Source organism: Atheta coriaria, unplaced genomic scaffold (assembly GCF_025399875.1).
Source record: "Atheta coriaria isolate IRGN ID8LTWV9N9 unplaced genomic scaffold, Caltech_Dcor_3.1 hic_scaffold_10_pilon, whole genome shotgun sequence".
Classification (NCBI taxonomy): Eukaryota; Metazoa; Arthropoda; class Insecta; order Coleoptera; family Staphylinidae; genus Dalotia; species Dalotia coriaria.
In genome coordinates, this window is record NW_027045452.1 from 9,315,210 (window position 1) to 9,339,484 (window position 24,275).

A 24,275-nucleotide genomic window follows, 5' to 3' on the forward strand; every position below is an offset into this window, starting at 1 on the left:
ATATTTTAATTCTTTTAGAAGCTGGAATAACAAAAATTGTAACCATTTTAAACATATTACATAATTTAATAGTCTAAGTACGTCCCTGTCACAACTAACATCGGCAGTTTCAAACGTCGCCGTTTGGAGGCTAGGGCGGCGCTAGGGTGCCGCTGTGATAATTTCATTTTGCAAACAGGTGATGGCCGATTCCCAACCGATATCTCAAGACACGTGCGTTCATAATTCACGCCCGAGACGCGATCGCCACCGATTATCTAATCAGGCACCCAACTACCAATCAACTGCATCCGGAATGTAACCGTAATCATCACCACCAGGTGCACAGGTAAGCATTCCACAGTATAATACCCAACTCACAACTAGAAATTCACCTCGTCTATCCACCAGGTCCCACGAGCAACCACCACGCCGCCGCCCAAATGGTAGCATGACCTACGACGCCGTCAGCCTGGGCATCCGCAAACGCTCCACCAAGCGGCAGCGGGGCGCGACGCTCACGATGGACGCGCCCGAGAAGCGCGGCACACGTATTCTCACCAAGGAAAGCCTCCTCGCCACCGACGCCGGTCGACCCATCGCCTCATTGAAAAACAACGGTAACATCTGCTATCTAAACAGCATCCTATACATTCTGCGCTTTACATCGCGCTTCCTTCATAATCTACACCACGTCACCGACGAATCGGCGAAATTCGCGTATGCGCACGACCTCAAGGAGCTAAAAGACACGAAAGCAAAGTCATCCTCACTGGGAAGAAACGCAGTCACCACGTATGGAGCCAACAGCAGCCGTAGCAGCAGTACAAAAGACCTACTCACCGTCGGCATCAACGATGCACCACGTAATAAAGTCCTCATCCTCACCGAAAAACTCCACGAAGTATTCGTAACGCTCCACAACATGGAACACGGCTCCAAACGCGCCGCATACGACTCCTATCTTCCCTATCCATTCCTCCAAGCTCTCCGCGAAACGAATTCAATATTCTGCAGCGATGAGCAACAAGACGCCCATGAACTCCTCCTATACCTCTTCGACAACATCCGCGACACCTGTACATACGTCGAGGAACAAACCGCTAAGTATCCAACACTTTACGACACCTCCACCACGGCTACCAACAGTACAAACTCCGGAAACACGAAGTTATGGGCGCGACTGACGAACAAAACCAAAAAACTCGCACAAACACAAAAAGACAACAAAGATAAAGACGAGCCGATGAATGTCGACCACCAGCCGAACACGGACGCCATTACTGAATCAGACAGTGATCCAGAACCTGACGATACTTCAACTTCATCCACATCTACAAACTACAAAACAAAGCGAACACGCCAGCGGAATTTTCTAGTCGAAGACTTCCGAGGTCAGACCGTACGCAGCACCAAGTGCCTCGAGTGCGAGAATGTCACGCAACGCAAAGAACAATTCTTCGAGATACCCGTACCCATTCGGGAACTCACCCCGCTGGACCGCAAGCGGAATCCTAGTGAGCTATATCGCGAGGCGTGTCTTGCACCGGAAACGCTTCGAGGCGCGAACAAATTTTATTGTAATGATTGCAGGCATTTGAATGAAGCAGTGCGTTCCGTTGCGTTTGAACGCCTGCCGAAGATCATGATCCTGCAACAGAAGAGGTTCATGCATACGGGTGAAGGGTTTGATAAGGTTAACACTTACATGCCTACCCCGTTGAGATTAGATTGTTTCTGTGAGACTTGCATGCGTGAACCGCTACATGCGTATAAACTCGCTGGGGTTGTTATGCATGTGGGCGCAACAATGCAGTCAGGGCATTATAAGTCCTATGTCGCTGCGAGTGAGCGACATGCGGATTATGCACGCTGTGCAAGCGGCCGGGCGAAAAACGACAAGGAAAAGACTTTGTATTTTTTCGCGGCGATGAAAAACCGGGATAAGGCGACGAATAACAATGATCTCTGCACGTCGCGTAATTGCTGCAGTATTAAACTGAATTTGAATCTGTCCGCGCTTGAATTGAACGCGGATGAAGTCTGGTTGGAGTGTAATGATGAAAAGGTTCGCCCGATCAGCGTGGATGAGCTGCAGAGTGAGTTGGCCTACAAGACGGAGAACACCAACACGCCGTATCTGCTCTTCTACGAGAAGGTCTTAGTTTAAGTTGATAGTTGTGTAAGTGATTGATGCATTCAGACAACACACGAAACTTGTACAAATTATTTATCCGTGTTTGCCGATGAGATTATTATATAAATAATTAATGATATTTTACTTAAAGCGATATGTAACATGTGCGCCTACTCATTCCAGTATTTTCTCACTCTTCGATATAGATTTATTACATTTAGATATATATTTATATATATTAAGTTTGTCATTGTTTATAACTCGTAAGCGCGAATGCAACTCTTGTAAAGTGAAAATAAATTAAACAACTGTTTTGTTAAAAAAAAAATGTGGTGGGTAGTAAAATGTGTATTGACGTGGTGTGTTTACCTGTCGTTACCTGGTGTGTAAAAGGGTTTAAGATTTGATGTGTTTGGAAATCAGGGTTTTGATCTCCGGGTGGTGAGTTTTCTGCCATTGGAGGTTGAGGCGGACGGTTTCGAGGGCTTGGATGACGCCTTGTTGAGAGTCTTTGAATGCGTCGGCGTTGGTTTTCGTTAATCTGTCGAGCTGCAAAAGAAAATAGAATAAATTATTGATTTTTGAAGATTTTTTGAGAAAAATGAGGAAAAAATGAAGTTTTTGGGTTTAAATTGATATAAAACTTAAAATTACATTGGCAGGGCTATGTTCGGTGTGTATACTGCAAGTCCAACATTGTACTAGGAAAGTTAAGCATAGTTTTGTGTTTTTTGGTGTTAAAATAACACGAAAAACGTAAAATACTACCAAAATTGTTAATTAGCAAAATAATAATGCTAAAATCATTTTAAATTAATTATTTTGAAGATAAAGAGTTAAATATTAGGAATTCATCAAAATTTTTAACATGTTTTGAGAAGAAAATGAAGAAAACATCATTTTTAAGTTTAATTTGAGTTGAAAAATGAAAACACATTGAAAATATTCAAGAAATTCAAATTAAACTAAAATTACATTGTCCGTCCTATGTTCGGTGTGTATACTGCAAGTCTAACATTGTACTATGAAATGTAAGCTTAGTTTTGTGTTTTTTGGTGTTAAAATAACACGAAAGACGTAAAAAAACTACTAAAATTATTAATTGGCAAAGTAATACTGCTAAAATCATTTTAAATTAATTATTTTGAAGATAAAGAGTAAAATATTAGGAATTCATCAAAATTTTGAATATGTTTTGAGAAGAAAATGAAGAAAACATCATTTTTAAGTTTAATTTGAGTTGAAAAATGAAAACACATTGAAAATATTCAAGAAATTCAAATTAAACTAAAATTACATTGTCCGTCCTATGTTCGGTGTGTATACTACAAGTCCAACATTGTACTAGGAAATTTAAGCCTAGTTTTGTGTTTTTTGGTGTTAAAATAACACGAAAGACGTAAAAAATTACTAAAATTGTTAATTGGCAAAATAATAATGCTAAAATCATTTTAAATTAATTATTTTGAAGATAAAGAGTAAAATATAAGGAATTCATCAAAATTTGGAATATATTTTGAGATGTGAAAACACATTGAAAATATTCAAGAAATTCAAATGAAACTTTAAAATAATTTACTTACCCAATCATATTCACTCTGAGAAATCATTCTTTCAGCAAGAGGTTGAATACACCTTGTCAACCTTCGTGCATTGGGATACAATCTAAAAGCAATTAAAGTTGCATACAACTGTGTTGTAATTATGTTATTCTATAATTTAACATACCGTTTAGCAATGTTTACAATCTCCTCCTCCAAGAAATCCTTGGCAATGTGGAAACCATATTGGTTTCTTGCTACAGACCGGAAAACAGACACAAAGTCCTGTTTGCGAATACCGCTGTCATCTTGCATTGCGCGTTCCAAATATCTCCGCAATAACCATGGCTCCGTAGTACATCCTAGATTACTCAAAATGGCGTCTTTCACAGTTGCAACATTGGAAGCCAAGTATTCTTTCCACATGAACTCCCATTCTTCTTCACCACCAAAACGAATAGCATTGCAAGTGATAATAGAACGTAGATTCTTAGGCAAACTAAAAGTAAAACACATTTTAACATTAAAACACAATTAAAAATCAAAACAAATCAAAAATTTACCTATTTTTAACAGGATCCTTCATATATTCAGCAAACATCTTCTTTGAATCCTCCACACACTCCTCAACCTTGAAAGTACAAGCACTACTTGCAACCAGAGCTTGTAACTTAATCTTCTGCAATCCTTTGGGTGTTTTTTCATCAGTTAAAGGTTCACTAATCCTTCCAAACTTCTTGTATGCAGGCTCAATCACCTGTCGCATATATTTCTTAAACAAACCATAATCACTCGTGCGTTTCAGTTGTTTCTGCAGGTCACTCAAACTACTCAACGCTGCTTTCCACGGTAAATACCCATCTTCCTTATGTAAATAATCCAAAATCCCAAAGAAGACATCATAACTCAAATCAGCTGTCCATGCCAACGCTGAAGAATCCTCCAACAGCTGAATCCTATTCACAACAGGAATGTGTTTGAATTTATCTGACTGTAGATAATCACTCAAGAGTTTCCAGTTCTTTTCATCATAGTTAACTCTATACAACCCTGCTATTTTAATATTAAACAATAAAAAGTCTTCGGGTTTAGGTGCATCAATTGTCAAAGCATCTGCATTATTCGGCAGGAAATGTTTAGGGGTTGTATCATTGAATTGCAACTCACTGGAAGTTGTATAAGTCAATGGGACCCACCAAAAATCATTCACGGTTTTCATCAGTATAAGATCCCTGAGGAATCTTCGTTGACTCACTTCCGCTTTCTGTGTTTCATAGTTTCTATTAACAGAAATGACAGGATAACCTGTTTGGAGTGTCCAGGTATCCATGATTGTTTTAACTGTCAAATTAGCCGGAAGTACATTGTTTTTATGTGCGACTTCAGTGAGACTGGCCCAGAGGTCATCCTGTTCAGCATTCTGATATCTATGCTTCATGAGGTACTTACTAACACCTGTTCTAAGGGTTTGTTTACCCAAAACAACGACATCATACGCAGGATATAACTTCCTTTCCGGTATGAAATAGTATCAAATATTTCAGCGATTTCTCTTGGATGTCCCACAGGTACAGATATCTGATGTGATGATTTTAACGAATCGAAAGTAAATACTGTCAAGAGGTTATTCACAGCTTCCTCATTGAGATAGTTCCATTCCGGATGGAGATGATCTACGGCCTGGGCGGCCATGTAGGTAGCAAAACCTTCATTCAACCATAAATCTGTCCACCATTTCATGGTTACCAGGTTACCAAACCATTGATGTGCTAGTTCATGAGCGATGGTGTTAGAGATTGATTGTTGACTTGATGCGGAGGAGACTTCCGGGTCGTAGAGCAGGGCTGTTTCACGATAGGTGATTAATCCCCAGTTCTCCATTGCGCCTGCGTTGAAATCCGGAATGGCGACCATGTCTTGTTTAGGTAGAGGATAGGCTATGTCAAAGAAGTTTTCGAAGTATGACAAGGCTTTGGGTCCTACTTCAGCTGCCAAGTGGATTTGTTTCAATGCGTCTTTCCGGGCCCAGATTCTGAAGGTGACATTGCTATGGGTCATGTCAGTTGTTTCAAAACCGAAATCCGATACCATGAATGCTACTAAATATGTGGACATTGGGACGGTTTCATCGAAGTGCGTCATGGACCATCCGGGTTTCCCCTCACTAAAAATAAAAACAATAATAAAATGGCCGATTTTAGTTTTAAAAAAAGTAATATTGATGTGTCTTACATTGGTTCTTTCTTTATTTCGTTCATGTTACTCAACGCTGTGTATTTATCATTGTGGCCTAGGGAAATGGTAAACTTGGCTTTCATTTCCGGTTCGTCGAAACAAGGGAAAGCTCTGCGTGCGTCCGTGGACTCAAATTGTGTTATTGAGAGATATCTGCGTTCCTTACTCTCGTTATCAATGTAAGAACTTAAGTAGTAACCAGCTAAACCATCTTCTAGTTTACCCTTGAATGCTATGAAGATTTTTAATGGTTTATTTTGTTCCAGAGGGGTTTTTAGCACGATGGTGAAGAATTCGTTCTCTTCGTCGACGTGTGTGGTATCTACGATGTCTTTTTCGTCGTTGATTTGGATCTTTTTGGGGTCTATGTCAAGGTTTTTAGAGTGCAGAGTTATGTTTTTGGTTGATTCCACGACTGTTGCCTAAAAATTTGATGTTTTTGTATATTTTTTGTTAATTTTTTGGTTAGAATGTAATTTTTGGAAAAATTTTATTACCTGGATGGTGACATTTCCACAAAAATCAAAAGTACCATTTTCATCTCCTAAATTAGTTAAAATCTTAAGTGTGTAGTGTTGCGGAACAATGTTACTCGGCAGGCGGTATGCATGGGTGCCCAAAATGGCGGCGAGGAGGAAAATGGTCCCCGCGTGTAGAAAACGCATTTTCTGTAAACAAAACAAGTAAAAATAGAAAAATAAAAATGGTTGACATGTGTTATGTCATTATACTAGATTGACAATACAAAAAACTAAATATTTTTTTGTTTTAAATTGATTTTTTCGTGATTTTGGTTAGTTTTTTGTTAATATCTTGAAAACTAATCAAGATATAATAATAATTCTTTCAAAAATATATCCAGAATTAAATTCTACATTTAAATACATAAAGATTTAATTTGTAATAAATTCGCATGATTAATTATTTGACTAATTACCTAATAATAGCAAAAGCAAGTTAAATTTTAATAAATTTTCTTGACTTTTGTTAGTTTTTGTTGATACCTCGAAAACTAATAAAGATACAATGGTAAATCTTTCAAAACCATATTCAGAATTAAATTCTGCGTTTATCTACATAAATATATTACTTTAAAAGTCATTATTTAATCAATTATTCGACTAATTACTCAATAAAAGTAAAATTAATTAATATTTCTCATTTTTAAGAATTTCTGATACTTTTAATCAAGTTCTACAAAAATTACAGTCGCAAATTGTAAATATTACGCAAACATTTTGCAAAAACACAACATGGGTAAATATCTCAAACGGTAAACCAACAAAACGGACACACCTTGATATGAAATTGTGTATGCGATGTCATAATCCATCATAACTCGAACAAGAACCGAGAGTACATTATGGTAATTGGTTTATCTTGTGTTTGTTGCTTTGTTTGACCATGTTATGGTTGTGTTTGCCGACCATTGAACCGCGTGTCGTGCTGGTTGCGACTGGTTCCGACATTCAATTGTTTCGTGATCGATTAGCGCGCGCGTGTGAGTAGTTGATTTGAAAGGGCGGCTGCGGCAACAAATTGATTGATGATCAGATAGGATCATATTAAACACAACACATACAGCATGTTCATAATGTACAACATTTAGATTGGTAATTTTTCAGCATGCAACACGTTTTAAACTTGTGTTGTGTTGTGTTGTGTATAATGTGTAATGGGTTGAATGGGCTCTGAGCGATCTGGTTTTGCGCGCTTTCTAATATCACGAGCTGATTTTATGTGTTGCCCAATAGGTGTTTGATCGGATACGCGAAATGGAAATGCAAGATTTAAATTGTTGTAGAACTTGATTGGAAGATATCTTGAATTTATCAAAAATAAGAAATTTTTCGTTCTTTTGGTATTAATTAGAATTTAATTAAATAATTAATTAAATAATGATGATATAATTAAAATATTTATGTAGATAAACGCAGAATTTAATTCTGTATATGTTTCTAAAAAAATAATTACAATATCATGATTAGTTTTCGAGATATTAACAAAAAAGTAACAAAAACCAAGAAAATATATTAAATTTTGATTGTTCTTGGTGTTATTAACCAATCAATCAAATAATTAATTATAGAAACCTGTTACCCTTCAAATATTTGTGTACTTAAACGTAGAATTTAATTCTGAATCGATTTCCTTAAAAATTATCATTAAATCATGATTATTTCCCGAGATATTAACAAAAAACTAACAAAAATCAAGAAGATTGATTGAATTTTAATTTTTTAGTCCCTATTAGGTAACCAATCAAATGATTAATTATACAAGTTTAAAAAACATAAAATATGATTATATCATAATTAGTTCCCGAAATATTAACAAAAAACTAACAAAAACCAAAAATATTTCCTAAATTTTTAATGTTTTTGTTATTATTCGGTAATCAATTAAATAATTAGTTGTAAAAACTTAGTAGAGTAGACATTAATTATTTATGTAGATAAATGCAGAATTTAATTCTTAATCTATTTCCGAAAAGATTATCATTATATCATGATTATTTCCCGAGATATTAACAAAAAACTAACAAAAATCAAGAAAAATTCTTAAATTTTTAATGATTTTGATATTATTCGATAATCAATGAAATAATTAGATATAAAAACTTAGTAACCATTAAATATTTATGTAGATAAATTCAGAATTTATTTCTTAATCTATTTCAGAAAAGATTATCATTATATCATGATTATTTCCCGAGATATTAACAAAAAACTAACAAAAACCAAGAAAAATTCTTAAATTTTTAATGTTTTTGCAATTATTCGGTAATCAATCAAATAATTAGTTATAGAAACTTAGTAGACATTAAATATTTATATAGATAAATGCAGAATTTAATTCTTAATCTATTTCCGAAAAAATTATAATTAAATCATAATTAGTTCCCGAAATATTAACAAAAAACTAACAAAAACCAAGAAAATTTCCAAATTTTTAATGTTTTTGATATTATTCGATTAACAATCAAATAATTTATCATACAAATTTATTACCTATAAAATATTTATCTATTTAAACATAAAATTTATTACTAAATATATTTCCTCAAAAATTATCATTATATCATAATTATTTCCCGAGTTATCAACAAAAAACTATCACAAAATCACGACATAATCAATTCAATACAATTTAAAACACGAAAAAACATAAAAATATTATTTTTAATTTTTATGTTATCTCGTAAATGAACAATTATTCCTTTGAGAATATTTCAGCACGAAAAACCAAACAAAACAATTTACAACATTTACCAAACACGATGACGAACACACAAATATTTTGCGTGTTAAAATCCCGCCGTTAAATTAATTGCAATTTGTTAATATTACAGATAATAACAATCATCTAAAACACAATGTATACTATTTGTATTCACATCAACTTCACATTCAGCATTGGCACAAATAATCATCAAACCACATAAATTCGCAATAGTCTCTGTATTGTGTTTACCAAATTGTTATTATTATCACGCAGGTGTCAGGTGGTCAGACACTCAACCGTGAAACATGAACATGACATGTACAATGACCATAATTAATTCTCGTAATGATGAAAACATCAATCAAATGAATAATGTAAAGATAAACCGTTTATATTTTCGAGACAATGTGGAAACGTGTAAATTTTAGTGAAACGATTATTTTTGTTGTTTTTATTTTAGAGTTTGTTTTCTTACTGTTTTGTTGTGTTGTATCCCACTGTGTGCCGTGAATGATTCGAGTCGCGCGTTGACACCGACGAGACGCAAACCAGAGCTCGACTGATCGCCACCGCCGACGGGGCGACGCATTTATCTCGATGGTAACCGCGACCCCTTCCTTCTCACCACGCCGCGCGATCCACAATCGAGACACGTTGATAATCTTGCACGGCCTAAACTTGTTGCTTCGACAAACACACAAAGCAAAACACAAAATACACAAGAAATGTCTATTTTAAACTGTATCTTACTTCACAATCGATAAAATGATGGTTTTATGTTAAAATCTTATTAAATTTTATGTAGATTTAATGTTATACCCTGTATAATAGCAAATTTTGTATTTTTTGTGTAGAAAATGAATAATTTTATGGTTTAATTTGAGTTGGAAGATGAAAACGCATTGAAAAGATAAGCGAAATACAAATGGAACTAAAATTACATTGGTCGTCCTATGTTCGGTGTGTATATCGCAAGTCCAACATAGGACTACAAAATAGTTTTTGTTCGTTTTTTGTTAATATCTTGGGAACCAATCATGATATAATAATATTTTTTTTAGAAATATTTCCAGAATTAAATTCTGTGTTTAGATACATAAATATTTTATGTTGAATAAGTTTGTATAATTAATTATTTGATTAATTACCTAATAATAGCAAAAATAATCAAAATCTTTAAATTTCTTTGAACTTTTGTTAGTTTTTTGGTAATATCTCGAAAACTAATGAAGATATTATGATAAATTTTACGAAATTACATTCAGAATTAAATTCTGCATTTAAATTCATAAATATTTTATTGGTAATTAGTTGGTGCAATTAATTATTGGATTAATTACCAAATAAAAGCAAAAATTCATGATTTTTCTTGGTTTTTCCTTAATATCTCAAGAACTAAACATGATAACTTGACAAATCTTTCATAAATATATTCAGAAATAAATTCTGCGTTTAATTATAAACATATTTTATAAACAATAAGTTTATATCAATAATTATTAATGTTTATAAAACAACTATACTATATTTTCTTTACTTTTATAAAACAGTTACGATTTCGTTAGCATGTTTATATTGACAGAATTATCGATCGATTATTCCATGCTATACGTATTTGTATGCAATCGACGCGCGTCCGACCAGAAAAGGACGTTTCTTTTCACTAATAATGACACTAACAATACAATAACATTTACAAGTGCTTGTCATTTGTTGATCCTTCCACATTTCGCATTTCAATCACGTCCACCGCACTTGACAATAGCAAGTATCCGAAAAGTGGATAGTGGATGTTGTACATAATAATTTAAGACAACATGTTGCCGAAGTGTATTTATTCGATAAATTAGGTGCACACAGGCGGATAATACACAACCGTTTCTGTATCGATGGAATTTTTTGCGCGGACGCTAAAATTTGCACCTCGACTTGTATCGTGAACTCTTGAAATCGAGGTTTGTGTTTTGGGTTTAAGAAGTTGATGAACTTTACTTTTGGCAAATTTGAATTTTAAATCGAGTGATAATCATTAATAACGGACAAGTTTTCAAGTTCAAGAGGAGAGATAATTTATAGGTATAAATATAAACAAATATAGGAAAACCTTGATTTTTACTAAAGTTTTAATAGTTTTATGACGTAAAATAAGTCCTTGAATGAAAATACGATTTTCAATAGAATTAGCGCATCAGGTTAAGCCAGTTTTAAGAAGATTTACGTCTGACTCATTTGTTACTATATTAACACATCGAGGAACCAGTGTTTAACTACACGCGATGAATTTAAACAAAAAGATTCAATTATCTGAGTTTGGGTTCCGATTTTATCCAAATAAGTGTATTTTGGGTTGCCTACTACTCCTACTTGTCATGTCAATAACGCACCGCATCTTCCCCACCACTTTTTGCGGGTTTCTCATTGCTCATTCACAGGAAACCCTTTTAAAGGTTATTTTTAACCAAAAAACATGCATATTATCTAATAATTACCTCCAGAAACATGTAAAAAGGTAAATTATCTAATTGGGAGTAAAATACCTTCAGTACAATCAAAAAACGGTACTTTTACGACCACTACCTCTCCAGGAAAGACAAAATGAATAAAACTGTAAATTTTACAACGTCCCAAGACTGATCATAACAGTTTACAACCGATAAACACAATTTTATGCACCTTTTTGTAATTTTGGAAAGTTCCATTCAAAATTCCACACAAAAATTCCCAAAACCCTCCGATATTTTGTTAATTACAAACAAATTGCTTAATAATAACCCAACCACCGCCCCCTTTCTCATCATCACCACCCCTTTATAACTCGTCACGCACGCCTAAACAAACAAACACCTATCAATATTGTCCGTAACTTCGATCACTTTAATATTATCGAATATTAACCTGCGCTGAGTTGCAGCGCGCTAAACGAGTTCAAGGCTTTCGAAAACACGCTGTAAAGCTGCAACCGCTCAACGACATTCATTAAGTTTCGCGAGCCGCTACCGACAACATTCCCATCGAGCCACACACAACTATTCTCACATATTCCAACCCAAAACAACAATTTGGATGCTGCGCACAAAACGCTACACCAAAACGGCGGTCGGCAAGGGTAATTTGATTGATTTTCTAACCTACACGAGTAATTATCACTGAAAGATAAGCAGATAAGCAATTATCTCTACCAAAACAACAAAACAATAAACACTTACATCTCATTTCATTCCATATTGTAGTAAGAATGGCAAGCATACACTCAGCAGGCACGGATGAAGTACACGATGTGCCAATGGCGGTCATCATTCGTCCCTTCATGGCGGAAGTGGACGAAAACAAAGTGCAATCATTGATGAAAACCATCGAAGGCTACGATACGGCTGATCTGGTGCCGCCAATAGACATCTTGTGGATCGAGGGACGTGAAGGCGGCAATTATTATTATTCATTCGGCGGTTGTCATCGGTATGAAGCGCATCGACGTCTTCAGAGGTCCACCATACGCGCCAAGCTCATTCAATCCACAATGGCGGATCTCAAGTGTTATCTGGGCGCAAGCACGCCGGACTTAAAATAAACTAACATAACATAACCTCACTTTAGTCTTAAGTACACTTAAATCTAAATCTAGTCTAACGTAAACATTTTAAGCAATTTTATTGTATCACAGTGACTACTACGCAAACGCAACATTAAATTTTAAGTTTATCAGGTTAAGTCTAAGTTTAGCGAGAAAAACAAATGAATATTCATTGTTTTTGTTAATTTTATCAAGGTTTTTCTGTAGCTCGACCTTGTATTCACCTTAATTCATCGATTAATGATTAATAAGTAAACAACCGTGACGATATTAATTATCACATTATCAAAATGAATCATTATACAGAGTGTTCAAATATAAAAATTAATTTTACGATTTTTGTTTAAACTTTTTAAGGTCGCCATGATAAAAATTATGTCAATTGATTAGAGAATAATAAACAGTGATGACATTTGATATCACATTATCAAAATATTAATGTAAAGTGCAAAATTTCGCAGCTTATTCTCTAATTTGTACAAAATTCACGTACGTAATTAATTTCTATGTGTAATTTGTGTTTTAACCCCCTGTATGCGTGACGTGGTATTGATTATCCTTCGTATTCTTCGTCTTCTTCATAAAATACGGCCGATAACTGCCCTCTTCGAAGTGTCTCGCCTGCGCGTTCGTAGAACTATCGCTCACGTTGTTATCGCGCGTGTTGCTTGTTTCATGCACGGTGTGATTACGTAAGTGTAACGGTATCGCACCCGAGCGGATGTTAATCATGCGAGTGTCCAGCACTTCGCAGTCGATCTGCATGAGCGAGACTTGTGATTGCGGTGAGGTTGTATCTAAGCAGAAACAAAAACAAAATGGCGTCGGTTAATATCTGCTATTTTAACCTAAATTTAATTTTACTTACCATTAGCTAAAACAGCTGGGAATATTAACGACATTTTCGGGCGGCGTGTTTTGTTGTGATTTAAAGCCGGTAAGAGTAAATGGTCTGGACTAAAGGACACAACGTAAAATGTGTCATCTTTACGATTAATCGCAGCGAAAAACTCCGCAAATTCTGTCGGTTCGAATAATTGCAATTCATTCACACTACCAGAAGTCGAAAAATCTTCCGGTTGTTTTCTTTTGAGGTTATAGAGACTTAACTCAGCTTGTTTTTGTTCTTTTACTTGTAATTTCCGTAGTTTTGATTTAGTTTTCACCTTCTTAGTCTTTTTCGGCGCAGGCGCAGTGAAATATTCTTCGATTGTAGTGTTGTATGGTTTGCCTATCCATCGATGTAACTCAGCCGCCAGACGAACACTTTCCGTCTGGTTAAAATAAGGTGTACCTATTGTAGGGGGCGTTGGGCACATGAGCAATGGCGTCGTGCTTTTATTCTCACTCACAAACGAATTATTCGTTGTATTTACATTTACAATCGTCAAATTCCGCGTGTACGACTGCAATGTTTTGTTTTCGGTTGACACAGGCTCCTCCCATAACAAATGGCGGCCGTTGTGATGTCCAATCGGTGGTTCTTTTATATTGTTAGCCAAGTAACGATCCGAAGGTAATGTTGTTCTAAATTTAAAACAAACATAAAATTATTTTAAATATTGTACATGATTTGCATTGCAGTGCAATCAAAAAGCGATAAGATTAGATATACAAATGACTCGCAACGCGTTGTACAAATGTACAAAGTGGACGGCATAATTGCTTGTTTTTAAATGATATTTACCTGAAATAATCCATGTTGAAACCGACAGTGAATAAAAATATGAAGATAATGATGCCTTTCGTCGCGTTTTTCCCTTGGACGCCATTTATCATACGTTTTCCAGCGAAAGAAGACAATCTTTCTCTTAATTCTGCATTTTCCTAAAGAAATTCAACAAAAATCAATCAAATTTTTATGTTTTTTTACATTTTAAAACAAAATTTACCTTTTTAAGCTTTTCATTCTCTTCTGTAAGCTCAGCAACTTGTTGTTCAAGCTGCATTAGATGCTCCTTCTTCTTTTTTCGTGATAAATTCGCCGATTCTCTATTTTTATCATTCTCTGTTGACGTTTCAAAGCTTTAGCATCAATTCCATTCAAATTAGAAATCTGTGGCACCGATTGTGACGAAATAATAGGAATACTTATACCGTTAATACTATTAATATTAGAAATATTCGCTTTTGTCGTCAGTGTAGGCAAGGGTAGCTTCGGAATCGGCACATTTGCCACTGGCATAGCTCTCAAGTGTTCCAAAACCACAACATTTGGTTTTTTTGTATTTGTATTCGCATTTACCGCGTTTAAATTAATATTTTTTAAATTCTTTTGATTTACTTTTATGTACGGCGTGTTTGCATGCATATTATTCCTATGCACGAATCTAATTTGTAGAGGTTTGCTTGGGGGATTATTGCTAGACACACTGGAATTGGTTTGTGATACCGGTGAGATCGGCGGCGTCTCCAGTTCTTCTTTAAAATCCATTTTAATGTCTTCAGAACCTGAATGGCTGGAATGTGAAGGTGTGGGTGATGATGAATTGTACAATGGCTCACATTTGATTTCTTTAAGTAGTGTATCAAGGACATCCTCGGAGTCTTGGTTATCACTGCGTGGGCTTGGTGATGTGATTTCGCTGAGAATCTCGTCTGTAGAGCGGTCGAGGTATGAATTATAGATGCCATTCTCTGTGGTTGGGTTCAAAAGGTATGGAATGTCTAAGTCTGAAGAGAGCTGGGCCAGGAAATCATCTTCTGAGCCTAATTCTGGATATTCTACAAGAAAAAAACATGAGTTTTAAAATTTTTAAGTAAAAAACAAAATGGCTGCCGGAAAACAACTGAATTTCTCCAGCAAACAAACAAAAAAACAAATGAATAGTGTAATGGAGGTTAACCTCACCTGAAGTGAACGATAAACCTGAATCCGGCGACTGATTAAAACTATAATCGTTGAAATTCGGTATATCGTCGGTTGTTAACATGATAAATGATAATTTTTCTCACTGATAAGAAAGAAATTAAGTCTTTTGAATGAAAATCTCTATTGGAGCACCGGTTGTGAATAAGATTTTGTCTAGGTTCTTACTGACTAGACAATTCACGGTTTAATTCATTAGCGGTAGGAATAACACCGCTGTTTTTATGCTTGTATTCAACGCGCTTCGGATTGATGACGTTTAGCTTTAGCGGCGCACAAAGCAACATCGAGCGTGTGGTGAAACTGCCACCACTGCAATTTACTAGACGTTCCACTGTGTGTAACTTGTATAGTTAATGCGATATACCACTAGTGATTAAATTTTTACGCCCACCGAAACTCAACGCTCGATTAATTCGTGTTTAATCGCTGGCCGCGATGCGTAGCGTAAACAAATTTGGTTTCTGCGACCTTCGGTGTGTCAGATTAGTTTTGTGTTTTGTCACTGGTGGCGCTAGTGTTTAACTTGAAATTATTTTAAAATTTTGTTGATATCTTTTAAAAGAAGTAAAATTTTTCACTATGCGTTATATTAAATGATAGCTAATTAAATTGCGCACATAATGAATTAGTTGTTACACGTTACCAATGAAATTTTTAACTGTTTTTGCATTATTTTGGTTCTGCGACCTTCAATGACTGCCATATTAGTTTTAAATTTTCTCACTGGTGGCGCTAGTGTTCTACTTTCAACATTTTAAAAATTTTTTGATAACTTTTAAACAAAATCAAAGTTTCCACCGTGCGTTGCAAAAATGATAGCTAATTAAATACCGCATCTTATAAAATACTTATTATACATTTACAAATGTGTTTTGAGTGTTTTTACGCAATGTTTCTTTCACTTTTTTTATTATTGAGAATCGTAGATATTAGATATTTCTTAGAACGTATAAAAACAAGAATATATCTTTGTTTAATTGTAACGTACAACTAATATGTCTCTTGTCGCATCCCTCCACACTTAATTAATCAATCATTATCATCATTAATCACCATCATGTGCGCGCCACGTTTCTAGTTTAGAAGCAGACAAAAAAAGTAACAAAAAACAAAGAAGAAAAAAAACGCAAGAAATAACGCGAGTCCAAAGAAAACTGTATAAATTCTATTAGTAAAAAGTGTCGTTGCGCTACGATGAATTCCTGGAAGCTCGAATAAGATGATCTTCAATTAGACATCGATAAAAATTCAATCCATGATCATGGTTTGTGGCGGTTGTGGTATTGATGTGGTGGTTGTGAGGTTAGGTTTTTAGTTCACGCCGCGTCGTCGGAGTAGGGGTCGTCCGCGTCGAGGCAGGCGTCTAGCTACATGATATTCGTCCTGCAGCGTGGACGAGGCAAATCACCGAACACAGTGTCGCCATTTACACTCCTTGCCAGCGCCTGAATGCTTGCTGCAATGTCTTTTGATTTTTCTGATTGCACCTGTGAAATTTTCAATTAAAACAATTATACCACAAAAATTAATAAAACAATTACATCTTCATCCGAATCGTCGTTAAGATGTGGCCGTAACGCTGAAATATAAACAGGAATATTCATCGGCAGAGATTTGGCAATGCTGTAATCCTGTTCGCTTTGTCTACGCGCATGGCGGTTCTGTTTGATAGGGATACCATTATCCTCCCCATCGGAAGTATCCGCCACCAGTGAATCCTCATCATCATCCATTCCCTCAATATCAAACAGACACTCAGTGTCCAATGAGTTTTTCTTTTGCAGCGGTTGTTTGCGCATGGATGGCGCATCATCTTGTATCTATGCAACCCACAATACACTAAATAACAATCTTAGGTTATACATGATGTTAACTTACAGTGAGCACTTTGTGTTGCGGCGACGGTGTCTTAATCCGATCAAAATCGTCAGGTACTTTGCGTAGCGACGACGCCTTGACATGCTCATCGAGTTTGTTGGCGTCGTTGAGACTGCGGCGCGGCACAGCGCCGGTGCTGTGCGATGGCTGTAATTGCACCGATGTTTGCATAGGCTGATGTTTCAGAAACACGCGCATGAGTGTTTTGTGATCAGCTCGCGCTTTATCCTTGAAATCCTCAAGTAATTGCGCTTGTTGATCACTGTAGAAACGTATCCGCTCCTCGGAGTTGATGGTTTCCACGTGGATGCTGTCATCGGCCTTTTGTTTCAGCACTCGGAGGGTTTTTTCCACCTCGGCTGGAAGATCTATGAATAAATTTAGTATTAATTAAAAAAATTATTTAAAAAAGTGAGTAAATTTACAGTCATAGCGTCGTTCAGCCTCAGTAGTCTCATAAACCATCACTTTGTAAACTTTTGAATAAGAAATATGTTTCTTTAGAGCTTCTATTTCAGGATTAGTCTAAAAATATATATTAATTAGTATTTTATTTATTGTTTAATTAAGGTTTGAGTAGGATTATACTTACTAGTAAAGCAGAATTGACCAAAACAAGTGTGGCACCTTTTGCTCCTGTCATAATGGCATGCGTGTGTTGGCTGCAGTTTAAGCACTGCCCGAATGACCAATTGCCAATTGTTCGGTGATGCACGAGCATCGGAAGCATCTCTGTGACTTTTGACAGTCTTAGAACCTGTCTTATGTCCTAAAAAGCAAAAATCAGACATTTTAGTTCAAAAAATGCAAGAAAATTGTTTATAACTTTATAAAAACTTGTTTTTATGATAAAATCTTATTAAAATTAGATGTAGAATTTAATTCTGCATGTAATTCTGCAAGAATTGTTATTGTATCACGCTTGGTTGCATAATTATTTATAAAAACTCTCATTTGAGGTTAAAATGCGTAAAATACAAGAAAATTGTTTATAACTTTATAAAAACTTGTTTATAACATAAAATCTTATTAGAATTAGATGCAGAATTTAATTTTGAACATAATCCTGAAAGAATTGTTATTTTATCACGTTTGGTTGCATAGTTATTGACTAAAAACTCTCATTTAAGGTTAAAATGCGTAAAAATGCAACAAAAATGTTTATAACTTTATGAAAACTTGTTTATAATACCAAATTTTATTAGCATTAGATGTAGAATTTAATTCTGAATAAACTCCTGAAAGAATTGTTATCGTATCGTGTTTCATTGCAAGGTTATTCATCAAAAGCGCACTCGAGGATGATATAAGCGACTCACGGACACGTATTTACTTAATCACTCATTAAACTAAACAATCAACAATGAGCATTCCTGCACAAAATGGGCATTATTCAATTCTGCATCATATCAAGTCATAAACGTGTAGATAATCTGTTTAAATAAATAAATTAACACAAATCATGATAAAAATTGAATAGTAGTGGAAAATTACTAAGTTTTTGTAGTTTTTCATTAATAACTTTTGAATTAAATAAGTTACAATAATGATTCTTTCACAAGATTATCCAGAATTAAATTTTACGTCTATTTGTGTTAAGATTTTGTTGCTAACTTTTTCCAATCAAAAGTTATAAACAATTTTATCACAAAAATGATGAAAAATCAACCGGTTGTCGAAAATTACTTGTTTTTCGGCAGTTTTTCATTAATAACTCTTAAATTAAATAAGTTTTAATAACAATTCCTTCAACAAATTGTTCAGAATTAAATTCTGCGTTAATTTATGAAAATATTTTGTTGATATCTTCTTTGTGTAAAAAGTTATATAGAAATTTATCACAAAAACGGCTGGAAATCGACTGAAGGTGTTTTGGGCAGTTTTTGATTAATAATTCTTAAAATAAATGAGTTATAATAACAATTCCTTCAGCAAATTGTCCAGAATTAAATTCTACGTTTATTTGTGCAAATACTATGTAGTAATGTTATTCCAATAAAAAGTTATAAGCAAATTTATCAAAAATCAGAATTTCTAACCAAAAACCAACTTTCAATTTTATTATCCAATAACTTTTTATGCAACACAGCAAATCAAAAACCATTCACGAAATAAAACGCAGAATTTAATACTTAATCATCACCAGAAAGAATCAACACTCTACCACGTTACGCTTCTAAGTTATTCATAGTTATTCATAAAAAATCGCAGAAAAAAACGATGAAAATGTAAATATTTACCTGATTAAAAAACACATCCTGGGCCAGTCCATCGCCCAGCTGCAGGTTATTCAAGTTAAGCAGCCCAGCATCATCAGCATCCACATCAAGGTGGACATTGAGGCACTTGCAGGACAACAACATGTTGACGTTCAAGCGCTGCTGTCTAATCCTCCAATTGGATTCCTCCAAAGCCCAAAACGTGCGTGGTGATGACTACGACATAATCAAATCAATCACAATAATCATACACAGATATAAAATAAAAAGAAAATAATTAAATCCAACCCTACGTTTTATAATAGTTTTCCTGCTTGCTTTCCTGCTTACTTCCTCGTGTCTCTTGTATCTTGTGCCTGACTTGTTTTTTACGTAGCGAGTTAGCAACGACAACGCGATGTGCAGATAGTGGGCATCTTGCACGGGCACGTTTCGCGTGTATCGGCGCCCGTGTGTATGTGTCGCAGTTGGAAAAATGTGCGCAAACCAACTGTAACGACTCCCACCGACGGCCCGCCGCACGTTGTTTCTTGTGTTTTAGTTTTTTATTTTACTGTTTTTACACTCGCGTTTTGTCCCCACTGCGCACGCCCAATCAGCTGGTGCGTGTGTGCGCGTGTGTGTGTGTGTGTGGATGGTATGTTTACCTTTTGACAAGTTACTCCACCGTGTTATACTGTAGATTCATTAAACTTGTTTACGGAAGCCGCCGTCCGCAGGATCAGGAATCGCGAGCGCGACCGCGAGAGCAGCGTTGTTGTGTGTGTCACCAGTATTTTTAACCACGCGCGCATATTGTTTCAAACGCGCGCGCGCATCGCGAGCTAAATTTACGAAGCACTCGAGCCACTCGAGTTTATATTTAGAGCGCGCGGAGATAGCTGCCACCGCCACTGCGGACCAATGCAAACATTACATTCGTTTGCAGATAAGGAAAAAGACGATGTAATCTATCGGCGGATTATAAAATGCGAGAATTTTTGTTTTGAGATAGGCAACACAAAATACGTCACGTAGACAAAACATGAAATATTTATAAAAATTTATGTTTTTAGTAATAAAAACCGAAGTTAAACAATCACATCTATAATTTATAGAAAGCATTGTTAATATATAACTTAAACAACCAATTATTAATGTTTTTGCTGTTTTGGAACTTAATTTAAAGCAAAATTGTATAAAAATATCAATTTATACTATAGGCAACCCAAAATACGTCACGTAGACAACACAAATAGGAAAATTTACCATTTTTTAATGTTTTTCAGCTATAAAAACCCAAATAAAACTATCAATTTCATGTAATTCATAGAAATCATTGTAATATATATCCTAATCAACCAATTATCATCATTTTGCTGCTGCAAAACTAAATTTCAAGCGAAAATTTAACAAAAAACACTAACATTCATCATTTTGTCACATTTTTGCTCAAATACTGAATTATTGATAGAAAATCATATGTATTCTTTACACATATCCTAAAATACACTTCATTAGCCCTAAATTAATCAGAATCCATTGTTGGTTCAAGCACGGCCCCGCTGTACGCCAAATCCCAATAATGTTCAACTTTATGCTTCTTAAAATGTTCCCTCGCCATTTTCTCAGTCGGACAAACTTTGAATTTAGGCTCGCCGAAATTCCTCTGTTTACTTGTACCTTCCCAGACTAGCGTACACTTATTGGGCACTTCATTACCATCCGGATCCTTAACAATATCCTCCTCCCATTTAATCCGATGCAACATTAATCGTTTATACTTTTTCTGTTGTTTTGGTCCACCTTCAACCACGACAACACAACAATCCGGATACATTAACACACAACCAGTGAGAAACAATTGTTTAGCATTCGTTTCAATCTTGAATTTCTTCGCTTGCAGATCATGTAGATCACGTATCCGATAGATATTTACATGTACACCAAGAGTGGTGTCTTCTTTTAGTTTTTTAATCTTTTTCTCGCGTTTTTGTTCAGCTGTGAGTTGTCTGGCGGCGTTTGCTTCTTCATGGGCTTTTTGACGTTTAGCCATTTGTTCTTTGACGTGTGCTTCGATTTTCGTAGGGTCTTGAACAGCTTCTGTGCCTAGGACACGCATTAGATTCGAAATACGAAGTTTGGGTTCTGGTGGTGCTTCTAAGCCGAGGCGGATTTTCTCTTGTTCTTCTTTCCACATCTCACGGCGGTTTTGTCGGCGGAGTTTTTTGCGTTCTTTTTGGGTGAGGAAGACCGGCATGTAGACAGGTTTCAATGGATCAGCTGAAAAATAAGAATAAAATGTTTAAAATGGTACAAAATGGTTAAAAATTGAGTAAATTTTAGGTAAATGTGGAAAAGTTCTTATTTTTTACAGTTTTTGGTTAATAACTTTTGAATTAAACAAATTGCAACAACAATTACTTCACATAATTGTCCAGAATTAAATTCTGTGTTTATTAGTGGAAAGATTTGGTTGCTAACTTGTTTCTATAAAGAGTTATAAACAAATTTGTATTAAAAAATGAAGAAAAATCGACTTGTGACGGAGAGTTTTCGTTTTTTTTTGCAGTTTTTGATTAATAACTTTTAAAATAAATAAATTATAATAACAATTTCTTCAACACATTGTCCAGCATTAAATTCTGTTTTTACTAATGCAAAGATTTTGTTGCTAACTTCTTTCTGTAAAAAGTTATAAACAAATTTGTAACAAAAAATGACAAAAATCGAGTTATTCTCGTTTTTTGCAGTTTTTGCTTAATAACTTTTTAATTAAACAACTTTTAGTACCAATTCCTTCAATAAATTGTCCAGAATTAAATTCTGTTTTTACTAATGCGAAGATTATTTTGCTATCTTCTTTCTGTAAAAAGTTATAAACAAATTTGTAACAAAAAATGGCAAAAAATCGAGTAATTCTGGTTTTTTGCAGTTTTTGCTAAATAACTTTTTAATTAAACAACTTTTAGTACCAATTCCTTCAGTAAATTGTCAAGAATTAGATTCTGCGTTAATCAATGCAAAAAATTTGTATCAAACTTCTTTCAATAAAAAGTTATAAACAAATTTATAACAAAAATAAAGAAAAATCGACTTAAAATGAAAAAGTACTTGTTTTCTGCAGTTTTTCATTAATAACTTTAAAAATAAATAAGCTACAATAACGAATTCTTCACCAAATTATCCAGAATTTAATTCTGCGTTTACCAATGCAAACATTTTGTTTCTATCTTCTTTCACTACCAAATTACAACCAAATTTATCAAAAAATTAACAAAATTTGACTCACTTGGACACCTCATCTGTGTAGGATGCTCCACCAAACTATTAATAACATTCTCCTTGATCGCAATCTTCTCCCCTTTCATCGTATACAAATCCTCCTCAAGAATAACCGAATCCCACCATTCCATCTCCGGAATATCCTCAGTCAAACCTTCACTCTTCGCAATCAACGCCAATTTCGTCGCTGAAGAAATCCCAGTCTTTTTCGCAATCTGCGAAATTTCATTCTGTAATTTCTCCAATTGCGCTTTCATACGCAATCTCTCAGCTAGCTGCGTAAACTTTCCGGGTTCATGAAACCTCAACGCGCGTTTTGTGCGCATGGCAGGCTTAACACCAATGCGCAAATCAAAAACTTAGTTTCATTCGAATCATCATTATGTTTATAACTCCCTGCGGATTTGTACTGTTCCTTTTTCTGCGCGCGAATATTCGCCTTCAACGTGGGCGCAACATGTGTCAACTGAACAGTTTTACCAGTACGATCAACAGTTCTACCTTCATCATCTAAAATCAACGGGGTGGGTTTATCTGGAACTGGGACAGATTGTACAATTGCATTCGCTAAGATTCCACTGCTGAGTTTCGTTTTGATCTGCGCCTGTAACGCGGCAATCTTCCGTGCTTTATCTGCGTCTCCTCTATTTAACAACCCCATCGGGATACCGTAAATACTCGAAGGTGGGATTTGAATATTCGCTATTGATGCAGCCGCGGATTTTTTCGTTGTAGAATCCAAGGAACGTTTGCGTTCTTCGATTTGTCGCTGTGCTTTGTCCATCATGGTCTGTATCTCGGAACTGGATAACTTTTTCTCGTCTTTTTCCTTTTCTTTATCAACATTTTTCTCTTTTTCTTTGTCGTGGTCGCGATTGCGGATTGTGTCGCGTTCGTTTGTTTTACCGCGTTTTCGGCTCTCCTCGCGGTCATCGTAACTTCTTTTCTTGGATTTGTAACGCAGATCGTCTAAAATATCAAATAGTTTATCAGTTAAACGTGAGGCTTTCTTGCTGTCCACGTAGGCGGAGAGTTTGTCGACGGTTTTTCGGCGGTCGTAGTTTGCTTCCAGGTAATCTAGTGATTTGTTGAGGAGAAATGAGTCGTTGGTGCCTAGGATTTTGTAGATTGCTTTATCCACCAACGGTTTTAATTCGTCGATGTCTTTGCGTGATAAGTACGACATGATTGTTTGTGATTTTAGATGTTTAGAGACACTTTAGGCATTTGGTATTTTCTGGACGATGCTAAACGTTTATTTGCAGGTTATGAGGTAAATTCAACAACAAGAAAAATGTCAGGGTTATTAGGTCGGATTGAATGTTTATTTGAAGATAAATAATGATATTATGTA

At 35.3% G+C, this 24,275-nt stretch overlaps 6 protein-coding genes across 8 annotated transcripts; 2 read left to right on the plus strand and 4 right to left on the minus strand.

The window, feature by feature from the left end:
• The first annotated feature begins 119 nt into the window (after nucleotides 1-119).
• Nucleotides 120-2,444, plus strand: Usp1 (ubiquitin specific protease 1). Its single transcript, XM_065314953.1, has 2 exons — nucleotides 120-328; nucleotides 391-2,444. Exon 2 carries the CDS (start codon nucleotides 431-433, stop codon nucleotides 2,147-2,149), a length of 1,719 nt encoding a protein of 572 aa, XP_065171025.1. The 5' UTR covers nucleotides 120-328; nucleotides 391-430; the 3' UTR covers nucleotides 2,150-2,444.
• LOC135801451 (aminopeptidase N-like) lies at nucleotides 2,300-9,747 on the minus strand. Its single transcript, XM_065314951.1, is given in 8 exon segments — nucleotides 2,300-2,665; nucleotides 3,700-3,781; nucleotides 3,845-4,156; nucleotides 4,221-5,136; nucleotides 5,139-5,821; nucleotides 5,890-6,314; nucleotides 6,390-6,560; nucleotides 9,593-9,747. Coding segments are annotated over 8 exon segments (2,856 nt in total). The 5' UTR covers nucleotides 9,707-9,747; the 3' UTR covers nucleotides 2,300-2,512.
• Nucleotides 9,748-12,027: 2,280 nt separating this feature from the next.
• On the plus strand, nucleotides 12,028-13,021 carry Srx (sulfiredoxin). Of its 2 annotated transcripts, none has more exons than XM_065314954.1 (2): nucleotides 12,028-12,253; nucleotides 12,348-13,021. In XM_065314954.1, exons 1-2 carry the CDS (start codon nucleotides 12,181-12,183, stop codon nucleotides 12,683-12,685), a joined length of 411 nt encoding a protein of 136 aa, XP_065171026.1. In that variant the 5' UTR covers nucleotides 12,028-12,180; the 3' UTR covers nucleotides 12,686-13,021. The 2 variants fall into 2 exon arrangements, with proteins under 2 accessions (XP_065171026.1, XP_065171027.1); XM_065314955.1 differs by having other exon boundaries at nucleotides 12,043-12,223.
• Atf6 (bZIP_ATF6 domain-containing protein ATf6) lies at nucleotides 12,749-16,034 on the minus strand. Its single transcript, XM_065314952.1, is given in 6 exon segments — nucleotides 12,749-13,485; nucleotides 13,557-14,215; nucleotides 14,376-14,515; nucleotides 14,581-14,690; nucleotides 14,693-15,412; nucleotides 15,540-16,034. Coding segments are annotated over 6 exon segments (1,986 nt in total). The 5' UTR covers nucleotides 15,622-16,034; the 3' UTR covers nucleotides 12,749-13,210.
• Nucleotides 16,035-16,452: 418 nt separating this feature from the next.
• Nucleotides 16,453-20,589, minus strand: PRAS40 (Proline-rich Akt substrate 40 kDa). 2 transcript variants are annotated; one of them, XM_065314173.1, is made up of 7 exons: nucleotides 20,305-20,589; nucleotides 19,679-19,873; nucleotides 18,031-18,207; nucleotides 17,864-17,963; nucleotides 17,439-17,806; nucleotides 17,102-17,380; nucleotides 16,453-17,047 (listed from the first exon to the last, which is right to left on the minus strand). In XM_065314173.1, exons 2-7 carry the CDS (start codon nucleotides 19,799-19,801, stop codon nucleotides 16,928-16,930), a joined length of 1,167 nt encoding a protein of 388 aa, XP_065170245.1. In that variant the 5' UTR covers nucleotides 19,802-19,873; nucleotides 20,305-20,589; the 3' UTR covers nucleotides 16,453-16,927. The 2 variants fall into 2 exon arrangements, with proteins under 2 accessions (XP_065170245.1, XP_065170244.1); XM_065314172.1 differs by having other exon boundaries at nucleotides 19,951-20,588.
• A 363-nt stretch (nucleotides 20,590-20,952) lies between these two features.
• LOC135800958 (U4/U6 small nuclear ribonucleoprotein Prp3-like) lies at nucleotides 20,953-24,199 on the minus strand. The gene is given in 3 exon segments (XM_065314315.1): nucleotides 20,953-21,919; nucleotides 22,929-23,282; nucleotides 23,285-24,199. Coding segments are annotated over 3 exon segments (1,932 nt in total). The 5' UTR covers nucleotides 24,108-24,199; the 3' UTR covers nucleotides 20,953-21,164.
• Between the last annotated feature and the right edge of the window lie 76 nt (nucleotides 24,200-24,275).

Excerpts from the sequence above, each read along its gene's own strand:
- Usp1 (XM_065314953.1), top strand. The coding sequence starts at position 431 with ATGACCTACGACGCCGTCAGCCTGGGCATCCGCAAACGCTCCACCAAG.
- PRAS40 (XM_065314173.1), bottom strand. The coding sequence starts at position 19,801 with ATGTTGTTGTCCTGCAAGTGCCTCAATGTCCACCTTGATGTGGATGCT. Across the intron at positions 17,807-17,863 it reads GGCTGAACGACGCTATGACT|ATCTTCCAGCCGAGGTGGAA; the intron begins GTAAATTTACTC and ends ATTTATTCATAG. Across the intron at positions 17,381-17,438 it reads CGCAACACAAAGTGCTCACT|ATACAAGATGATGCGCCATC; the intron begins GTAAGTTAACAT and ends TGGGTTGCATAG.
- Srx (XM_065314954.1), top strand. The coding sequence starts at position 12,181 with ATGCTGCGCACAAAACGCTACACCAAAACGGCGGTCGGCAAGGGTAAT. Across the intron at positions 12,254-12,347 it reads TGATTTTCTAACCTACACGA|TAAGAATGGCAAGCATACAC; the intron begins GTAATTATCACT and ends TCCATATTGTAG.